General features: G+C 44.2%; 2 protein-coding genes across 5 annotated transcripts in view; one reads left to right on the top strand and one right to left on the bottom strand.

Moving 5' to 3' along the window:
- The first annotated feature begins 462 nt into the window (after positions 1–462).
- On the top strand, positions 463–21,027 carry LIPM (lipase family member M). 2 transcript variants are annotated; one of them, XM_003993868.5, is made up of 10 exons: positions 465–801; positions 3,698–3,815; positions 8,954–9,152; positions 10,243–10,352; positions 11,248–11,384; positions 12,251–12,397; positions 13,659–13,730; positions 15,225–15,296; positions 19,151–19,814; positions 20,019–21,027. In XM_003993868.5, the coding sequence occupies exons 1-9, from the start codon at positions 655–657 to the stop codon at positions 19,418–19,420; spliced, it is 1,272 nt and encodes a 423-aa protein (XP_003993917.1). In that variant the 5' UTR covers positions 465–654; the 3' UTR covers positions 19,421–19,814; positions 20,019–21,027. The 2 variants fall into 2 exon arrangements, with proteins under 2 accessions (XP_019669812.1, XP_003993917.1); XM_019814253.3 differs by lacking the exons at positions 15,225–15,296; positions 20,019–21,027 and having other exon boundaries at positions 463–801; positions 19,151–19,638.
- The window catches only part of ANKRD22 (ankyrin repeat domain 22), a 44,006-nt gene continuing 42,108 nt past the window's right edge, over positions 20,304–22,201 (bottom strand). For all 3 annotated transcript variants that reach the window (XM_045039896.1, XM_045039897.1, XM_045039898.1), the window contains one exon: positions 20,304–22,088. In XM_045039896.1, coding sequence (XP_044895831.1) covers positions 22,011–22,088 — 78 coding nt within the window. In that variant the 3' untranslated portion in view covers positions 20,304–22,010. The remainder of the gene's footprint in view (positions 22,089–22,201) is intronic.

Consider the following 22,201-nt stretch of genomic DNA (forward strand, 5'->3'; position numbering starts at 1 on the left):
TTGTAATACGTTCTGCAGACTGGATTCCACCCTTGGAAGAGAGATTGAAAACTAGGGGAGAAAAGGGGGGGGCAGCTGGGTGGCTCAGTCCACTTAAGCGTCCAACTTTGGCTGGGGTCATGATCTCGCGGTTCGTGGGTTCGAGCCCCATGTCAGGCTCTGTGCTGACAGCTCAGAGCCTGAAGCCTGCTTCAGATTCTGTCTCTGTCTCCCTCTGCCCCTCCCCCCACCCCTCTCTCTCAAAAATAAATAAACATTTAAAAAAAAAAAACTAGGAATAGAAGAAAAACGATCTTCCCTATGGTTCTTATTTCCTGATGATGAAGAACAGGGGTTTTATGGGCTGTATCACGTGCACATAATTCCAGGTTGCATCAAAGAAAGTTCCCCACACCTAGAAGGTGAGGATTGGTGAGTTTGAGCCGTGTGAGCGGTAGGAGGAGCCTGGTGGCGTTGGGACATCCTCGGCCACGTTGCCAGTCTACTTGGTGTTCTTTCCTTCCTATCAACCAAGCTTGTTGAATCTGTCTCAGAATTTGGGGGCAGCGTCCTAGATGGGACACTCAGGAAACAGTGTTTAAACCTCCAGATCCTTCTGACATTAGAACCGGTTGTTCCATCGCCGGGAAAAAACACACATGCAGATGTTGGATCATGTCAAAACTCTTGTCAAGAGTGTGGATTGTCTCACACAGGACGGAGATGTGGCTTCTGATTGTGGTGGCATATTTGTTCCAAAGAAATGTGAATTCGGGAGGTATGCCGACTAAAGCAGCGGACCCAGAAGCATTCATGAATATTGTAAGTTGGGATTTTCCACGCTTGGGGGGAAATGACGTGGCTCCCACGTTAACTTTTGCACTGCCTATTATCTGCATTATGTATTATATTTATGTGTGGTCGTGACTTTTGCCGGCAGAGCGTAGTCATGGACCAGCACACGGTACTGGGAAGAAAGCCAGTGAGTGAGTAAGCCTGCATTCTCCTTGAACAAATTCAGTGGATTTGGGCTAGTGGCTTAATCCTTTTGCTTCGAGCACGACTTAACTCTTTCCTGGATTCTTAGGCTCATTCTAGGAGCAGAGAAACCACTGTGGCATCTCGTGTGGATCAGAAGGGTCTCGCTTCTCACTCCTTACTGTCCTGCTCCTCGTCACATCCTGTGCCCGTTCTGGTCTGTTCTCCTTACCCTCTTTTGGATTGGTCACTCGGATGGCTGGCAATAAGAGGGCCTGGAGGAAATCTAGAGAGGGGTAGAACTCATGAACGGCGTGACGACTTTTTCAGCATCCCAGAGAAGTTTTCAGCACACTTTCGAGCTCTTAGTGGAGCTCAGCAGCGCCCCTCATCAAGTTGTGCGTATCCCGTCACAGATACTGTCATGAAAACGGCAGAGGGGCCGTGTCCTCCTCACTGCCCCCCTGCAGTAGGTAGGATCATCCCCGTATTTCAAATCAAGAAACAGAATAAAAAGGCTATGAGGAGCATCCGTTGGGCCACACCACTGGCAGGTAGCGTAGCTTCAACTCCAGTCCAGGCCTGCCCGAACACAAGCCTCATCACTCTAACCACTGCACAGTGAACCCTCCCAGGTGAGGAGAGGCTCCCTCCTCCCTCCCGGCCCGGCGAAGGTCCCACACACATTCCTCTGAGTAATTAGAGGGAATCTCTCTAGCCATAGACAGAGCCGGTCTCCCTGGCCTCACCCACTGGGTGTGCCCAGCGCCGGGCGCCCTTGGGACCTTAGGAGCCCTAATACTAAAATCCATTGAACCCGACTCTGCCATTGAGAGTTCATGCGTGGAGAGGCAAAGTAAAGTAGGAAATTCATATAATTACTGGTTTCGATTCAAAGAAATGAAATATGAAATATAAGCGGTTCGGAGTCTGAACAGATTTGATTCCGTGTACTGATTTACACGGATATAATCTCTCCTATGTTTTGGTAGACAGCTGGCTTCATGCGTGTGGTTTTCTACCTGGTGTTAACTGAGCACCTATTAGGCCCTTGATGTGTGCTAATCACTAGGTTACAGAGATCTAAGGATACCAAAAGACCCTAGTTCATGGAGCTATACCGTCCAGCAGGGAAAATAGACACTCAATTGCTAATGACAAGAGCAGTGAAATCAAAGAAGAAAACATAAAATAGGGGGACCCAATCCAGGGAATTCAGGAAGTTTTTTCTGAAAAAAAGGTCTCTTAACCTCACGTCTGCAAAATGAATAGTAGTTACTTGAGAGGGTGGGCGTGATGTTTAGTTACAGTAGTTGCTAATGTGCATTAAACACCTACTATGTGCCAGGTAATCTAGTGAGTGTTATATGTGCATTATCTCTTCACATTCCTTGCAAGAACCCCATGGAGTATAAACCATGGGCATACCTCATTTATAGGTTTATAAATTGAGGAACAAGGACAAGTTAACTAATTTTCCCAAGATCGTACAGCTAGTTTGTGTATCAGTGTTCAAACCAGGATTAAAAGCCAAGCAGTGGGACCTCAGGGACTTTCTCTCCACTACTAGGCTTTTCCTCAGGTACTACGCTGGGCATTTCAGTCCCGGCTTTCTCCTCTATCGGTCCTTTTAACACAGCAGCTGATAGAAATAATTCCCTCCTCTGGGTAATGACAGTGGGTAGGAATAGTGAAGATACGGAGCAGATTTCTGAAGGCTCGTATTTCACAAAGACCTTCTACATGTGATAACTGTGTAGAGTAGGGGTCCTTAAACAGGGGTCCATACACAGGCAACAAGAAATCAGGAACTCCTGAAAGTATACACAAAACCGTGTTTGTGTGTCCATGTGTGTATTCCTTTTTATAGTTCTCCTCGAATTCACCGAGGGATCCTTGACCTAAAAATGTTAAGAACTGCTGTTCTTGAGTCTGTGGTTTTTATTGTATTGTATTTATTGTATTTATTGTATTTATTGCATTGTATTTTAAAAAGCATGAGCAGGGGAGGGGCAGAGAGAGAGGGAGAGAGAATCTTAAGCAATCTCGCACCCAGAGCAGAGCCCGACCGAGGTCTCAATCCCGTGACCCTGGGGTCATGACCTGAGCTGAAACCAAGAGTTAGATGCCCAACTGGATGAGCCACCTAGGTGTCCCGAGTCTGTGGTTTTTAGATCTGAAAAGAACCTTAGGAAATTCCATGGTCTAAGGGTTCTCATAAGCTCTCCTGGGACAGATGCCCGCATTGACTGCATTAGAATTACCTGATCCCTAAACTGAAGTGGGCCCAGATAGCTGTACATTCAAGTGCCCCAGATAATTCTGATGTCCACTCAGGCTTTGGAATCAGTGTTCTGGTCCAGTGGTTCTTAAACATTAGGGTGAATCAGAATTTCCGAAGGAGCTCGTTAAACCACAAATCCCTCCCAGTTCCCAATTCAATAGTCGTGGAGGGAAACGGATCACTTGTAACTCTAACAAGTGCCCAAGTGATGCTGATGCTTTGGGTCCAGGGCCCACACTTTGAGAACCATTGTCTGGTCCGTTCTCCACATTAAAGGCAAAGAAAGCTGGCGTTAGTGTTGGTGGCTAGTTTTTCTAAGGTAACATGCTTAACTAGGGAACAGAAGGGACGTCTTGTCCACATCTTCCAGGTCAAGGAATCTACTTACTACTTTTGAACTATTGAGAGTATAGCCATACAGAACTGAACTCAAAAGACACTGTGCTTTTTCCTTAGAGTGAAATCATCCAACATCAAGGCTATCCCTGGGAAGAGTATGAAGTTGTGACAGAAGATGGGTATATCCTTTCTGTTAACAGAATTCCTCAAGGCCTAACGAAACTTAAGAAGACAGGTATGGTTCACCCCATGCCCCTCCAATATGGCAGCCTTCCCTACAGTGATGACTTCCTTGTGATTTGGGTGTGTAGAGGGGAGTCTGTGTTCTTGTTACAGACTGGAGCCCACTGTTCGGGTCAAAAGATAGCTTCACTACCCCCCATAATCTCCATCACAACCACCACATTAATCCCAATATCTCCAATTATCTCAAAGAAACATAGTGGTTTCCTAAAAAACAAAAACAAAAACAAAAACAAAAAAACCTTCCAGGAAGGTCCATTTCTTGACCCCTTCTAGCAAATAACCCATCCCCAAACTCCCTTTATAGAGACGTTCTAGAATATTCACTGACAGTCTCTTGACCAGACCACACCAGGCCCTGCTCATGAAGAATGCAAATTTCAATATGGCATCTCACGCCCACCCCTGCACACTCTATCCCCCATCTGAACAGCACTTTAAGTATTTGAGATGTTGCCCAACTTCTCACCAAAATTTTTTAAAACTCAGGCAACACGTGTACATTTAAAATTTGTTAGACCTTTCTACAATTCATATAATCCCATTCTTTGTATATGGGATTTTCAGCTCATGCTGGTTTTTAAAAGATTCGCGTTCCTTACCAATGAAAGTGTGCCCACCCTCTGCCTCCATTTGGCTCTGTTCCTTTGAATACTCTAGCTCTACGTGTATAACAGCAACTACATTATTTGTGATGAGTACAGATAATATAATTTCATATTGTGTTCTTTCTAAACGCCAGGTACAAGGCTACGGGTTTTATTTGCATTCGTCTCATTTAACTTTCACAATACTCCTAAGAAACTGCCCCTCACAGAGGTTAAGTAACTTGTCCAGAAAGCCTGTGCTAGCACTTGCTAGAATGTTGCAAAACCCACACTCAAATCAAGTTCCGTCTGCCGCTCGAGCCCACGTTCGTAACTAGAACCAGGGAAGGCTGGGTGAATGCTATTGTCTTTGGTGTGAACAGGCTTTAGGGTTCTGTTTTTTTTTTTTTTTTTAATTTTTTTTTCAACGTTTTTTATTTTTTTTATTTTTGGGACAGAGAGAGACAGAGCATGAATGGGGGAGGGGCAGAGAGAGAGGGAGACACAGAATCGGAAACAGGCTCCAGGCTCTGAGCCATCAGCCCAGAGCCCGACGCGGGGCTCGAACTCACGGACCGCGAGATCGTGACCTGGCTGAAGTCGGACGCTTAACCGACTGCGCCACCCAGGCGCCCCTAGGGTTCTGTTTTATTGCAACTTACACTTGTGCAGCTTTTTGAAAACCAACTTGTTTTATGCCAGCTGCACAACCCTGCCTGATATATCTTCAGCATGCCCCAACCTCGGTGCCTTTGAACTTAACCGTGCTCCCTCTGGACCGCCAATTCATCAGATAGCTACACAGTCTGCCCGGGCCTTCATTTAGGTCCTCTCAATCACCTTCTTTCCCTAACCACCCTTTTCAAAATAGCAGCCCTTTGCCACCTAGCAGGCTCTCGCCGCTTTATCCTGCTTCCTTTTCCCTATAGCACCTGTCACCTGGTGGGATAGATATTTACTTATTCACGATCTGTCTCCCCCAACCAGAATGTAAACTCATCGGGAACTGGGACTTTATTCTGTTGAAGGCTACACAGCCAGTGCCTAAAAGAGTGCCACACACGTTCTAGATGCCAATAAACATACGTGGACTGAGTGAATGGATTTTAATGAATTTTATACAAATAAACAAGTAGCCGGGAGTTGCAGAAAGAACTTCTCACCAAGCCCCGCTAATCCTAGGACGTAAACCAGGCACAGCTCTTCTGAGCGATCGAGTGACTGTGGCAGTTCCTAGGCTCACGAATCACCTGCAGCCCCCATTCTTGAATGGAATTTGTTTCCTCACATCCTGTTTACTTAGACTGTTCACTCGTCACACGCGAGTTTGGAGTTCAGTGCATCCACCTGCCTTTTGGGTCCAGTTGACGCAGAATACTCCCCTCTTGTGGCCAGTGTTGTTTCTGCAGCTTCTATTGGCCTCTTCGAGGAGAAAATCCCCTAGGAGGCTAGGTGGTATCCTGATCGCCTTCACTAAAAATGTTCTTTTCTCTCATCACAGCACATTTCTCAAAAGGTAGGAAATTGAATGATTGATGTTATTACCTACTGCATATCCCATATTACAATTATGTCAGTTATACCAAAGTCCTTTATATTTGCTTTTATCCCTGGTCAGTAATCTAATCCAGGGTCGTATGCCACAGTTAGTTGTCATGTTTTGTGGGGTTTTTTTGGGGGTGAGGGGGTTCTCCTTTATAAACTGAACCAATTTCTCAGGTTTTGTCTCTTTGCCTTTGACATTTTTTAAAAGCGTTTTGGGGGCGCCTGGGTGGCTCAGTTGGTTAAGTGCCCGACTTCGGCTCAGGTCACGATCTCGCGGTCCGCGAGTTCGAGCCCCGCGTCGGGCTCTGGGCTGCTGGCTCAGAGCCTGGAGCTTGCTTCCGATTCTGTGTCTCCCTCTCTCTCTGCCCCTCCCCCGTTCATGCTGTGTCTCTCTCTGTCTCAAAAATAAATAAACGTTAAAAAAAAAATTTAAAAAAAAGCGTTTTGGACAGTTATTACAGAACGCTCTCCAATTTGTTTTGTCTGGCGTTTCTTCATGATGGGATGCAGGTTATACATTTTGGCGGGAATGCCACAGAAGCAGAGATGTGCCCTCAATGTGTCATATTTTGGAGCACATGATAACGGCTTGTCCCGATACTGGTGATATTCGCTTTATTAAAAAATATTCTTCTTTTCTCCCCAGCTTTATGGATGCATAATTGACAAAATTGTATATATTTAAAGTGCACAGTGTGATGGTTTGCTCTGATACATTATGCACTGATCGCCACAAGCAGGTTAATTAGCAAGCACATCCATCACCCCCAAGAGTTACCATTTTATTTTACTTATGTTTTTTTTGTAGTGAGAATGCTTAAGATCCATTCTGTTAGCAAATGCAATATTATTAGCTTGATATTACCTATTATTGATAATATTATTGATATTACCTATTACCTATTGATAATATTATTGACATTACCTATTATTACCTTCATATTAATATTACTATTAATATTATAGCCACCCTGCTCTACATTAGCTACCCAGGAATTGCTCATTTTATAGATGAAGACTTGTACCCTTTAACCAATATTAGCCCATTTCCCCCACCCCTCAGTCCCTGGTAACCACTGTTGTATTCTTTGTTTCTAGGAGTTCAACTCTTTTTTTTTTTAGATGCCACATATATGTGAGATTATACAGTATGTCTTTCCCTGCCTGACTTATTTTGCTTAGCATAATGTCCTCTAGTTTCATCCATGTTTGTCACAAATGGCTAAATTATACACACACACACACACACACACACACCACATCTTTATGCATTCCTCAGTCAACAGATACTTAGGTTGTTTCCAATCTTTTAATGCTGCAATGGACATGAAAATGTAGATATCTCTTTGAGATTGCACTGGTTTTATTTCCTTTGAACATATGCCCAGAAGTGTAGTTGCTGGTTTATCTGGTAGTTCTATTTCTAATCTGTTGAGGAACCTCCATATTGTTTTCCCTAATGGCGGTAGCAATTTATGTTACCACCCAAGTGTACAAGGGTTCCCTTTTCCCCAATATTCTCAACGTCCTGGTTGTTCCTTCTTTTCTATAACAGCCATTCAAACAGTTGTGAGGTGATAGCTCATTGTGGTTTTGATTTGCATTTCCCGGACGATGAGTGATGTTGAGCACCTTTTCATGTGCTTGTTGAACATTCGTATGTCGCCTTTGGCAAAATGCCCTTTCAGATCATTTGCCCATTTTTCAATCAGATTGGCTTTTTTTTTGCTATTGAGTAGTACGAGTTCTTTTTATTCGGGAATATTAACTGCTTATCAGATACATGGTTTGCAAATATTAGCTCCCATTCTGTGAGTTGTCTTTTCACTATGAGCGCGTTTCCTTTGCTCTGCAGGGGATTTTTAGTTTGACTCAGTCGCACTTGTTCATTTTTGGTTTTGTTGCTTGTGATTTTGGTGTCTTATCCAAAAACATCAGCGCCAAGACTAATGTCAAGGAGATTTTTCCCTATGTTTAGTTCTAGGCATTTTATGGTTTCAGGCTTCACGTTTAAGTCTTAATACATTTTGAGTTAATGTTTGTGAATGGCATAAATGACTGGTCCTGTTCCCTTTAGCGATATCAGCTTTCTAACAATTTTGTTAAGGTAGAGTGTGTCAGGTTTTCTACTCTGAATCCAACATTTTCCCCTTTGTAACTAACAAATAATTTTTGAGGAGATACTTTCAGATAATGTAAATATACTATATCTCGCTGAACTTTTACCCACTGATTTTAGCATCCCCTGATGATTTTATAAGGCCATCAATCTTTCCATATTTATTGATATTTTACTGTAAGTAAGAACTTTTCTTTCCCTCTCTAATTATTTGTTTATTCTTTTATTGATGGGTATCAATATAGTCTTAGGCATTCTTAATGTATTCACTGGGATATAACTTATTGCTATCATTATTTATTTTGAGTCTCAAAGGTTCCCATATTTGAGAAGTGGGAACCTCTTCAAGCTGGCTAATGAATCCTTTTGCCATGAAGGGCCCATAATCATTAAACCATTACATATATGGTATAGGCGAAACATACATCTATATATAATTTTATAATAATACATTATATATACATTTAAAAGTAGATGATAGATCATTATATTTGTCATTACACAATTATCTGAATCATGATACTATACTGCCTCCAGGACACTTCCAATGTCCTCTGTGGTGCCCAGACACATCTAGTGATAGTAAAACCTACACAAAGACCACAATGGACACTGAACTTTATTGATCTCTTCTCTGTGCCCGGCATGGCCCCATCTGCCCCTTGTGCACTATTTTACTTAATCATAACAAAAATCCTGCTCTTCTGATGAGGAAATCAAGAAGCAGAGAGGTTGAGTGACCAACCAACACAATCCATCTAGCAAGCAGCTAAATCAAAATTTGAACACAGGTCCTTTGGCCTTGAAAGCCCTTACACCCTAGAGGGTACCAAGAAAGGTGGAGAACATTTCACGCAGCTGAAATTCTCTCCCGTGTAGGTTCCAAGCCTGTGGTGTTCCTGCAGCATGGCCTGCTTGGAGACGCCAGCAACTGGATTTCCAACCTTCCCAACAACAGCCTGGGCTTCATTCTGGCCGATGCTGGTTTTGACGTGTGGCTGGGGAACAGCCGGGGAAACACCTGGTCTCGGAAACACAAGACCCTCTCCATTGACCAAGATGAGTTCTGGGCTTTCAGGTATACGACAGTGTTGAGAGTGGAGGTGGACATGGATGTCTTTGGGAGAACTGGATAAAGAATATGGCTTCTAGCATTTGGATAATTTACCTTGGTTGGCTCATCAATATCCTACCGTGATGTCCTTCAATTGTTTTAATTTCACTAGGGGTTCTTTGGGGGGAGGAGTGGGGAAGATCGGGTTTCCCAAGTAGAAGGTGGGTCTGGCTAAAAGTGGTGGTTGTTTTCAGGTGGTTGAGACTGGGAGGAGAGAAGATGTAGGTCCATTTCCTTGTAGATGCACATCCTGAGGCTAACTCCCCACTGAGTAATGACAAGGACTGATACCCAGAAAGTGATGAGATCAGGCAACATTAAAGACATAAGGGAAACTTGGGGTGCCTGGGTGGCTCAGTCTGTTAAGTATCCAACTCTTTGTTTCAGTTCAGGTCATGATCTCACAGTTTGTGAGTTCGAGCCCCGCACTGGGTTCTGTGCTGACAGCATGGAGCCTGCTTGGGATTCTTTCTCTCCTTCTCTCTATGCTTCTCCCCACTCATGCTCTCTCTCTCTCTCTCTCTCTCTCTCTCTCTCTCAAAGAAAAAAAAAAGATATGAGGGAAATCATGAAGTCTTAGGGACCATCAATTTAACTAATACATATCTCACACTCTTACGAAAGGTTTTTAATGTTTTTATTTAAAGTACCTATTGGCATTCAACCTGCTCTTTATCCTTGTGCTCAGAGAAGGGCCCCGCAGCATTTTCAATCCTTTCCATACAAATGAATGTGCACGGCCCTGTGCTGTTCTACTAACTGTGTAATAGGACACCTCCACTGGGAGGTAAGTCATGTGCTCAGTAAACATCCACGGAAGATGATTACCGCTCTGTGATCACATCTGGAGAGAACAGCAGTGTGCAAATAGCTGGTGGTCCCAGAGGCCCCCATGTGTCCCGGGTGTGAAACAAGTCCACTCTGAGGGTTGTGAGGGACACAGTAACAGGCCGGTGGGGATGACGCCTCGGGGGCTTGTTTGTAAACCCTGGGGCTGCTTTTGTCGTTTCTGATTATAATTTTTCATGTAACTTTGTCTTTTCCCCCCTTATAGTTATGATGAGATGGCTAGGTTTGACCTTCCTGCAGTCATAAACTTTATTTTGCAGAAAACCGGCCAGGAAAAGATCTATTATGTCGGCTATTCACAGGGCACTACCATGGGTAGGTTCGAAGGAAAGCAGGTTTGTACGGTCAGAAATGCGGGCATGCGGTGCGCGTGGCTCTGCCTGGGATCTGTCATCCGACATGCGTCTCAAAACTGACCCCATCCTCTTCCCACTCCGAGGGCTGTGGGAAACCAGGGATTGAGCTGAGAGAAGCTTGTGGTGTGGTAGAAGGAGAGAGGGCTTTCGAGGCGAACAGATGTGGAATTAGATCACATCTGGCTCTGGGGCCTCGTAGCTGAATGTCCTTGAGCCAATTATCCAGCCCCTCGGGTCTCGGTTTCCTCATCTGTAAGATGGTGATAATCACTCCTTCTTAGCAGAGTTAGAGGTAGTTTGGACTACATTACATTGGACTACATCGGACTACATTACAGTTTGGGCTCCAGAAAAGGTAGGAGTCAAGGAGACCAGCGTAAACCCTGCTCTCCCAACACCCATTATGTTACGGAACATGCTCGTTACCAATAAACAAGGTGATTTCTCTAACGCTCAACCTCTTTCACCGTAAAGCAGAGATTTGCCTCAATACCTCCCTCGCAAGAGTCAGAATTAAATGAAGGAAGAGCTACAAAAGTCCCCTGAAAAGTGTCTAGCACACAGTTACTTCCCTCTACATATATATGTTCTCAGAGTCCGTACTATTGGACTCAATAGGTCCATTCGGTAATGTAATAAGAACCTACTAGTTGGAAAGTGTTTGCAAGATGTCTTAGGGGACACAGAGGTGTTTTGGCGGCTGGTGTTTTCCCCTTTTAAGGAGCTTGTATTTCCCTGGGACGGTTAAGACACCATCACACGGAGTTCCTGAAATAACTTGACCAGAGTGAAATCAGTATTTTACGGCTTTTAGGAGATTCAATATCCACACTGACGTATCTCTTCTTTTGTAGGCTTTATTGCTTTTTCCACCATGCCAGAACTGGCTCAGAAAATCAAAATGTATTTTGCTTTAGCACCCATAGCCACTGTCAAACACGCCAAAAGTCCTGGCACCAAATTTTTGCTGCTGCCGGATATGATGATCAAGGTATGTGAGTCCTCAGAGAACTTCCTGTCTGCGTAGAAGGGTCTCCAACCCGATTTGCCACGACACGCAGAATATAAAATCGACATAATGATCTTTCGACTTTATGACGGCGCGAAAGCATTCACTAGAAACCATACTTTGAATTCGGAATGTTGATCTCTTCCTGGGCTAGTGACATTTGGTACGATCCTTTCTCGGCAGCCACAGCTCCTGGGCAACCACAGGGTCACGAGGGTCAACGAATGATACACTTACCACCCTTCTGTCCCCACACAGCCACTGTTTGTCACTTTCGGCGCAGTACCCAATAAATTACACTTTATTATAAAATAGGTGTTGGGGCGCCTGGGTGGCTCAGTCAGTTAAGCGTACGACTCTTGATTTCCACTGAGGTCTTGATCTCACGGTTCATGGGTTTGAGCCACACATAGGGCTCCATGTGGACAGTGTGGAGCCTGCTTGGGATTCTCTCTCTCTCTCTCTCTCTCTCTCTCACTCTCTGCCCCTTCCCTGCTTGTGTGCTCTCTCGCTCTCTCTCTCTCTCTCAAAATAAATACATAAATATTTTTAAATCTCCTTTAAAATAAATAGATAAATAAAATAGACTTTGTGTTAGGTGACTTTGCCCAACCGTAGGCTAATGTAGGCGTTCTGATCATGTTTAAGGTCTGCTAGGCTGAGCTATGATGTCAGTAGGTTAAGTGTATTAAGTGCATTGTTGACTTTGGATATTTTCAGCTTATGATGGGGTATTATTGGGGACATAACTCCATCGTAAGCTGAGGAAGATCTGTATGCTTTTAAATTAGACTCACTTCTTTTGAACGCTAATGTAATAACTACTACCCCATTTCATATTTTTACAGGGGCTGTTTGGCAAAAAAGAATTTCTGTACCAGACCAGATTCTTCAGACAGTTTGTTATTTACCTGTGTGGTCAGATGATTATTGATCAGATTTGTAGCAACGTCATGTTACTTCTGGGAGGATTTAACGCCAACAATATGAACATGGTAAGTGGGAGCCTAATAAATCCTGTTTCCACTAGGAGTGACCGGTCTCAGTCCCTGAAAGTGAGCTACTACAGGGCAGGCTTAGAGAAATGACATACACCAACTAATTCGGTTTTCTTCAAATCATACTAACACGCAGAAAATACTTCAACACGGGCTGAGTCAAGGTTGATGTGAGGGCATTGCTAGATATTAACTTCGTAGATTATGGATGGAACAGGTGTGAGAGCAGCTCTACTGAGGTGAGTTAACTGCCAGACATCACACACCTCTTCTTTCTCCGTAGGTCCTTCCAGTTTGTAGTTTAAGGGGACGTCTCGGAATCTCCGTTCAGCTTAGGCATAGCCACCGTTGGTGGGGTCGCTGGCGGGCTTCCTCAGAAAGCACCATCTGAGTTGGAGATTAGTGTGCAGAATGATTTGGAGTGAGACCCTTGGGATGGCACCCAGGGCAGGGAAAGAAGCAGGATTCAGTAGACTGAAAGCGTCAAGTCGCTATGGGGTCTCGGTGGGAACCTCGGTTGATGTGAATATCAGATGACCCTTCCAAGCTGTCTCAAGTCAGGGTGAAGGGGCTGGTCTTTATAATCCCGCTTCAACCCGTCACTTACTACGGATGTCACCGGGGGAGACGTTGGGCAGGACAGCTCTCTGCAACTGGGACCCCCCCCCCCAACTCCAAGGAAGTCCAACAGTCTGCCAGCCATGCTCCCAGCAGCCGGGGGCATATGTCTTTCACTCCTAAAGGTTTTTTTCCCTTTTTTATTAATAATATGATTAATAGCTACCATTTATTATATGCCAGGCCAAGTGATTCCCTATAACAACCCTATGAGACAGGTATTATCAATACGTCCATTTATAGACTAGTATCCTGAGACTTAATGCATTAAATACCTAAAGAATTAATTAAGCAAATATATAATGCATTAAAGAACTCCCAAATTGAATGACAGAGGTGGGATTTGAATACAGACCCGGTTCTAGAGCCCTCATGCTTAATTATCTTAGTCAAGCTTTTAGAAGAAGTCAGATGTCTAAAGAGAAGCTGTTCTCAGATGAAAAAATACAGGTGCCTGAGAATACATTTAGTGGCATTTTTAAAATTTATGTGCATGTGTATATGTCTGTTTCGTAGATAATTGCTGCTAAACTAACGATATTCCCATGTCTTACTCTGACCCCCTGGAGATGTGGTCTTGTCAAGGTGCACATCTCGTGAGTTTTCCCACACCCCACAAACCACTCGTGCTTTGTTACAGAGCCGAGCAAACGTGTATGTGGCGCATACGCCCGCCGGGACGTCTGTGCAAAATATCCTACACTGGAGCCAGGTAGGAACGTCGCCTTGGCTGAGGGTCTTTGTGCGTCTTGTCTGAAATAGTCGAAGGATGTCCTTTTGACTGCGCAAGTGTTCTTTCACATGTATTCCAACAGGAAACGTGATCCTGTCAATGCTGTTTCCACTGTGGATTTAATCTAGAGCAGTGAATCTTTTCAGGAGATGGGAGGGACGATGGGAGGGAGATGGCTCAAGGAATCTTGGGTGGACCTTAAGAATGTGACTTCAGGGACGCCAGCGTGGTTCAGTCGGTTAAGCATCCGACTTCAGCGCAGGTCGCGAGCTGTGAGTTCGAGCCTGCTTCAGATTCTGTCTCCCTCTCTCTGCCCCTCCCCTGCTCAAGCTCTCTCTCCCTCTCTCTCTCAAAAATAAATCAACACCAAAAAAATTTTTTTTGAAGAATGTGACTTCAGATGGTCCAAGAGAGACCTTTCTCTGTCCCTGGACACGTCACAGATGAGGCCGGAGATCACGTTTCCATTATCTTTTTCGGCTCCTCCAGCAGCACGGTCAAGTGGTAATAAAAATGTGAAGGCAGGACCTAAATACCCCAAGAAGTTTTCACAGGAGTCCTTTGTGCTGCTGACTTCACCGACAGTCACAGACGGGAGGGTCCCGATCACCAGTCACATGAACTGTCTCTGGGGGCCGCGGGTGGATCTCGGATCGCTCAGAACTGATTCTCGGACCGTGTGGATGCTGATTAGCCTTTCACACGTGGAGAAGCACCACACCTAATATTGCTCGTTAGAGACGTACTGCAGAGTCTACGTAGACTGGCTGTCGGAGGAAGGACGGAGATAAAGACAGAAAGCTAGAGCGTGGTTAACCTTAGATTCTCATCTACTGCAACTACCACTTCGTGGAACACGTAAACAAATAAAACTACGACTTTGTTGAAGAAAAAAAATCCCAGAGGGATCCTACTGCAAGCAGAAAGTTTTAAGAATATGATGAGGACCTTTAAAAGCCATAAACATGGGTCCTGTTTCTCCAAGGATTTAGAGCCTAGTCAGATTGTTCTTCTAAGGTCATTGCTGTGTGTGTGTGTGTGTGTGTGTGTGTGTGTGTGTGTGTACGGGGCGGGGGGCGGTAGCGGGGCGGGAGAGAGACTTTATAATCAAAAGCAAAGAAGAATTCTGACCTGGATTGTACCTCGGTCGCCTTCTCCGAGCACCACCCCACCGCGAGCGCTAGGGGGCGCTCTCCCGCCGCAGCCGGCTGGTCCTGCGGGACAGCCAACTGCACAAGGGCTGCTCTGGGCATGCACTTCCTGCAGTTGTAGGACAACGTGGCAAGTGCTTTCCGGGTACGTTTTTCTCCCCGAAAGGGCCTCACTCTTGCCTTTACGCTTTCCCGGAAAGCATCCTAGCCCCGAATGGAAGAGCAGCCTCAGCCTTGGTTCTCCAGTTCCCTCCTGACTACAGACGGTGGTAGCAGATGCGTCTGGTGCCTTTGAAGGCCATGTCCGTTTGTCTCCTTTTAGGCAGTGAACTCTGGGGAACTCCGGGCGTTTGACTGGGGGAGCGAGACCAAAAATCTGGAGAAAGGCAATCAGGTAAGAAAATCAAATGCATCCTGTTTTGGCAATAAACGGGAGGGAAGTGATCGCGGCAGGGTTTCTGTTTTGTTTTGTTTGTTTTGGTTTTGTTTTTGTTTTTTGTCAAGGCGGGAATAAAATATGAGAATTTGGCCAGCAAATTCGGGCCTGACTCCATTTGAAAAGAGAAGTTCAGGGGCACCTGGGTGGCTCGGTCAGTGAAGCATCAGACTCTTGATCTCAGCTCAAGTCTTGGTCTCAGGGCCATGAGTGAACTCAAGCCCAGCGTTGTGCACCACTGGGTGTGAAGTCGACTTTAAAAGAAAAAGAAACTAGAGAAGTTCACGGCTTAGCCAAGAGGCCTCCTGCTTTCATGATGGAGTAGCAGAACTTTCTCGATGAGGCTGCCTCCAGGAAGAAGGCACTTGGGCTTCTAAGGAGCAAGACAGGGTAGATTTAGTGAAGGGAAGAGTGTCGTCTGTGGTGGTCAGTAGAAGGATCCTTTAGGATCAAAAAATAAAAATAAAAAACAAAACCGTGAATGAAGATGGCAGGGGTCAGGCTGCTTCACTCAATGCCCATGAGTCCTTCTCTTGCATGACCCTCTGTGTGGTCCTGGGCGAGCTGCTTTTGATTCCGCAGACCCCCATGTCTCCGTCTTTAAAAGTTAGTGGACTCGATAACCCTTAAGAGTCCCGCTGGTCACACTTTTAATGAATCTGTAATTTGCAAGTGAAAAATACGAAAGGTTATTGCATTACCTAAGAAAATGCACAGTCGATGCTACAGGATAAAATTAACCGTTGTGGAAAGTCCGAAGGGACTAGGATACTCTTCTGAGCGTGAAATCCCCACTGAAGATTATTGGTTGGCTTCTGTGTGAATGCAAACAAATACTGACCATGCAAACATAGAGCCGGAGGGAGCCCGATAGAGGCCAGCCTCTGAGGGTCTAGATGTAAAAAGCCGAGAAATGGGATAGACTGGGAGCGCCCTGACCGGCATAGTCTCCATCACAGCCATCAGCTACCTTTTGTTAGGTCCTTCTTCACTGTTTCCTAAAATATGCCTTTGGAGAAAGCAGTCTAGCTTCAAGATAGTTTTATCAACATAAATGTTTTACATTCTAGAGAACGCAGCGTGTGCAACAAAGTCCTAGAAATGGTCAGGGAAAGGAAAGGAAGACACGCGTGCCAAAAAGGTGTCGTAGAATCACAGCACCTTGGAGTTCGACCCGAATTCGGTTCAGTGTTCTCACACGTAAAAGAGAAAAATGCATTAATGGCACCATAGAATGCTCCGACCTTTTGTGTCGAAGTTAGGCTATAGAAGGTAGTTCCGATCACTCGATTCCTCTGTGTGTGTGTGAGCACGGGGAGATCCCTCACCACCAACAAGCAGTTCTCCGGGCACCAGCTGGGGTCCTACAATTTAACTTCATTCGGGCACTACCTGGAGACAGCATCAGATCAAGGGCTCGATTTGCTGAGCGTGCCCTCCAGCGAGATGGCAATCTCAAGCCCAGGTTGTTCCTGTGCTTCTGACCGACTAGCCATAAAGTGAAGATCTAACAACCCTCCCCTTGGGTTCTGTTAATTTGCCGGATTGGCTAGCAGAAACCAGACAGACGTTTCACTTACTAGATCACCCATTTATTACAAAAGACAGTGACCCAGGAATAGCCAGATGGAAAAGCTGTATAGGGCAAGGTTGTGGGCGAGGGGCAAAGAGCCTCCAGCTCTCTCCTAGCATGCCACTTTCCCCAAATCTCCACGTGTTCGCCAGCTAGGAAGGTCCCCAACCATGTAGGATGTTTATAGAGGCTTCTTTACATAGGCAGGATTGATTCAATTATCGGCCACTGGCGATGGAACTCGTCTCCAGCCCCTCTCCCCTCCCTGGAGGTCTGGGGGCAGGACTGAAAGTTCCAGCCCTCACGTGCTTGTGTCCACTGGGGGGCCAGCCCCCATCTTTGGGTGAAGTCCAAAAGTCAGCTCATTAACTTCACAAAAGACACTTTGTTGGCTCTCATCACCTGGTAAACTCCAAGGGTTTTAGGAGCTCTGTGCCAGAAATGGGGATGGAAACCAAATATATATTTCTTATTCTAAATCACAGTCTCAGGCCAGAACTGTCAATTCTTAGAAAGCCCCAGAGAGTCAACCAGGACTGCCTGGGTTGACACCTTGGCTCCACAGTGGATTTCCTGAGAAGAAATGAGCCTCAACTTCACTGTGGAGAGTTCTAGGCGCTTGATCAACCTCAGGGCTCGGACAGCCAGTATGATCTGGAAGTACGTCTTGACAAAGGAAAAGTGTCAGTTAGGAATCCTGGATACTTTTCTTCGGGTGATAGAAGACCGGAGCCGGGCTCTAATTGTTACCTCGCTTGGTTCAGACTACCTGCGTTCCAGTGCCATTGACTTCCCCAGGTTTTGAGCTTGGGTCTGCCTCAAGGGCTTTCTGTTATTCCAGAAAGTCTCTGTGAAGATTCCAAGGACTTCTCAGTGAGGCTCCAATCTCTTGCCTTTCTCTATAGAATCATATAACATATATATATAATATATATATTATATATACATATTATTATGTGTATATTATATATGTATATATACATATATATGTATGTATGTACATATATGTATGTACATATATGCATGTACATGTATGTACATGCATATATGTGTGTACATGTGTGTATATATGTATGAATATATACATATATATGTATATATGTATATATACATACATACATGTATACATATTGTGTATATTATATATGCACACACATACATTATGTGTATATTATATATACACATACATATATATACATACATACATATATTATACATATATAATATATAATATACATATAACATATATTATATATAATATAATATATAATATATATTATATATTAAAATATATTATATTTAAATTTATATATAATTATATTGAAAATAATAATTATATATATATATATATATATATATATATATATATATAATTTCCCTCTGGCCTTGTGAAATTTCTGAAATCATCCTTTAAAAGGACAGGAACATTATCTTCCAAAGATAATGTGTGTGTTAAGTATTCATTAATAGGAAGAAAAGTAATGGAAAATTAATGCTTAAAGTGGAAGCCAACTTACATGGTTTCTCCCTTAACCTCCTAAGTTATTACAGGTGTCATCCCCATTTCCCAGATGAAGAAACTGAGGCCCAGCAAGGTTAACCAACTGTGCCTTTAAGCAGGGGCTGAACAGAAATTCTTGAATTTCTGCTTGGCTGCGGGTGCCTGAGCACCTTTCTTCACAACACATGGCATATTTTTTTTTTTCAAAAGCTTATTTATTTATTTATTTTTTTAATTTTTTTTTCAACGTTTATTTATTTTTTGGGACAGAGAGAAACAGAGCATGAACGGGGGAGGGGCAGAGAGAGAGGGAGACACAGAATCGGAAGCAGGCTCCAGGCTCCGAGCCATCAGCCCAGAGCCCGACGCGGGGCTCGAACTCACGGACCGCGAGATCGTGACCTGGCTGAAGTCGGACGCTTAACCGACTGCGCCACCCAGGCGCCCCAAAAGCTTATTTATTTATTTATTTTGAGAGAGAGAGGGAGAGCGTGCGGGAGGGGCAGAGAGAGAGGGAGAAAGAGAATCCCAAGCGGGCCCCGGAGCCATCAGCCCAGAACCCAACTCTGGACTCAGTCTCAGGAACCATGAGATCATGACCTGAGTCGAAATCAAGAGTCAGACGCTCAACCGACTGAGCCCCCCAGGCGCCCCACACGTGGCATATTTTTATCGTTTATTTGAAATATAAATTGTGAGCTTGAAAACCCAAACATTACCTACGTTCTTTTCTTCTAGCCAACTCCTGTAAGGTACAAAGTTAGAGACATGACGGTCCCCACGGCGATGTGGACGGGGGGTCAGGACTGGCTTTCAAACCCAGAGGATGTGAAGACACTGCTGGCCGAGGTGACCAATCTCATCTACCATAAGAACATTCCTGAATGGGCACATGTGGACTTCATCTGGGGCTTGGACGCTCCTCACCGTGTGTACAATGAAATCATACACCTGATGAAGCAGGAAGAAACCAGCTTTTCCCAGGGAGTGTGTGGCATCCGATTGTGAAACCGTGGACACTGACAAGTCTCAGAAAAGCCTCGGGGAAGAGGGAACCCTTAAATGGAGGATTTTAAGGATTTCCAGAATTGAAAACCCACCATATGAGTAGGGGGGTGGAGAAGGGACGACAGAGATATAGTGCATAGTCCTTGAGATTTCCTGTATTTGACACTAAAACTGACATTTAAATTTTTATCAGCTAATTAAAATATTGATTGGGTGAACATAGGTTTCATGTGTCATATTCTACCATCCTGAAGGGTAAATTTTACCTGACCGCTAGAGGTTATCCAGGATTCCCTATGTCATTCAGAGAGAGCCCCTTAAAATGTTAATTTTCTTCTATAAGCCATCTATTTGGACCAGTCAAGTAAAATGACTGATTGGGACAGAGACAGAGGTCTTGAATCTCTGGACTGTTGTAACCTTGACAAAATAACCTGGACATTTTCACCTTATTGGTGTAGAGACATAATACTACTCCAGGAAGCTGAGCTGAAGAAAGAAAGAAGAAAGAAAGAAAGAAAGAAAGAAAGAAAGAAAGAAAGAAAGAGAAAGAAAAGGGAGGGAATGAAGGAGAGAAGGAAGGAAGGAAGGGAGGCAGGGACGGAGAGAGGACAATATGGATGAAATACATTTAAAGGGCCAGGGTTTTATAGTTAAGTCTCAGAGGAAATAATTTTGTGAGGAATTTAATGAGTTTTCCGTAAGCACGTTACGCACTCCATGAAGCACGTATTCGTATTTCAGTACCTAGCATCTAGCCCAGCTCATTTGAGAGTTCATTGACTGACGCTAGAAGACCTAATGTCCACAAATGTCTGCCCCGGTTTTCTGCCTTCAAAAACGAAAAACTAGGAAGAAAGTATTAGAATGTCATGAGCATAGAGACAGCAAACCGTCGCATATTTTATTCTTTGATCTTGATAACTGCCCAGAGTCAGTCACAAATAGAAGAAAATGCTCAATTTTCACACCGTCTCAAAGATGACAGTTACGGTCACACATGAGTGATAGCGTAATTTTGCAAACCAAATTGAAGGTACACAGGTGCGTGTGGAAGGTACACTGGTGTGTGAAGTTCATTTGTTGATTCCGTCCCCCAGAGCCACCTGCTAACTCGATTCGGTGCCATGTATCTAAAATAATTTCAGAGACACGTAGGGGCTTCTGAATCTGTATCTACACACTACTATTTCCTTCACAAAACATACACCTTAAGGCTCTGTACATAGCCCAATAAATATTCCGGATTTGATTTTCATTAGCCCTTTGTTCTGTTCAAGGATGGTAAATCTTTTCTTCTTAGACTGTTCATTTGTGACCTCATATAGTGTGTGATATGTCTACACTTCAGTCCATGTCTAAAGATATTAATGATTCAGTCCTGCTTGGCAAAATTTGATCATTTTCAAAATGTGTTTATTTCTACTCTGTGTCATTGACACAGGACTTGAGAAATGTATTTTGATATTCACTATCTCCCTCCTGGAAGTATAATGCAGATACCATCTTTTCCTCTTGCTCTATTTATTGTAAAGAAATCCTTCGTCCCACGTTAATAATAATATTTTGAATTGTATCAATGAAAATAAACAGAAAGAACAACCTTAGTAGCTGCCTGGTATTCACGAGAGAATCATAAAGGTATTTTTGAAGGAACATTTTTCTCTTAAATGTTTATTTATTTCTGAGCCAGAGAGAGACAGAGCATGAACGGGGGAGGGGCAGAGAGAGAGGGAGACACAGAATCGGAAGCAGGCTCCGGGCTCCGAGCTGTCAGCCCAGAGCTCGACGTGGGGCTCGAACTCACGGACCGTGAGATCATGACCTGAGCCCAAGTCGGACGCTCAACCGACTGAGCCACCCAGGCGCCCCATGAGGAAACATCTTGATAGTTGCCTGATTTTGTTCATAATTAAGACGGATTTTACTTATAAGCTGACAGCAAAATGTCTAGAGGTATTCTAGTTAAATTGGCTCTCGGGAAAGAAGAAGAAAAATCCCTGGCTTGTAGGATCCCAACATGACTGTGGCCTAAATACCCCCACCCCTGACGACTGATAGATGGTTTTATTGAAGTTGTTTCACCAAATGAATATTTACATATGAAGCTCTCCCCCACCACCCCCAACACATCATTCTATACAAATATATCTACTTCGAATCTTCCTCTTACCACTCAAAAGGACGGAGAGAAACAGTCGTTTTTTTGGGTATGACATAGACAGGACCACCTCTTGGTCACAGTGACACTCCTGAGAAGAGAGGACCGAGCCAGCCAACTGCGATTCTCTTTTTCAGGACCAACCGGGGTGGAAATGTCACCTTTGTGTTGACCAAAGTGGAAACTCCCACGACTTCAGTGTTTCTCCTAGAAAGATTATGACCATGGTGAACTCCACTGGGAGAAAAAAAAAATCATCAGTACAAAGCTCTTCCACAAATGTCACCATGGCAACCGCCATTAGGGTTACCCATGGTAACCGTAAAATTGCAGCATCCAGGTTGAGCGGTCCACAGACCGATTGTCCAAAATGGAGAGAGAACACGGCGCTTTAGTTTCTTTCTACTTCTTCACGTGAGGCCTCTAGGATTACGATGCTTTCCTTAGCATTGACTCAATCTGGGAAAACTTCAATCTCCGTGCAATGTCCAGCGAAGTCTCACCACGCTGAGGAGAAAAAGAAATTACGGTCCTTTGTCTCCAATGTAGTCCAAGGTCGATGCAAAAGGCCTAGTAAACAGTCTAGACCAACTGACTTACAGGCCCGGCAAGGGCTCTGA

This window comes from Felis catus, chromosome D2, assembly GCF_018350175.1.
Source record: "Felis catus isolate Fca126 chromosome D2, F.catus_Fca126_mat1.0, whole genome shotgun sequence".
NCBI classification, from domain to species: domain Eukaryota; kingdom Metazoa; phylum Chordata; class Mammalia; order Carnivora; family Felidae; genus Felis; species Felis catus.

Excerpts from the sequence above, each read along its gene's own strand:
- LIPM (XM_003993868.5), top strand. The coding sequence starts at position 655 with ATGTCAAAACTCTTGTCAAGAGTGTGGATTGTCTCACACAGGACGGAG. Across the intron at positions 3,816-8,953 it reads AACGAAACTTAAGAAGACAG|GTTCCAAGCCTGTGGTGTTC; the intron begins GTATGGTTCACC and ends TCTCCCGTGTAG. Across the intron at positions 15,297-19,150 it reads ATCTGGAGAAAGGCAATCAG|CCAACTCCTGTAAGGTACAA; the intron begins GTAAGAAAATCA and ends CTTTTCTTCTAG.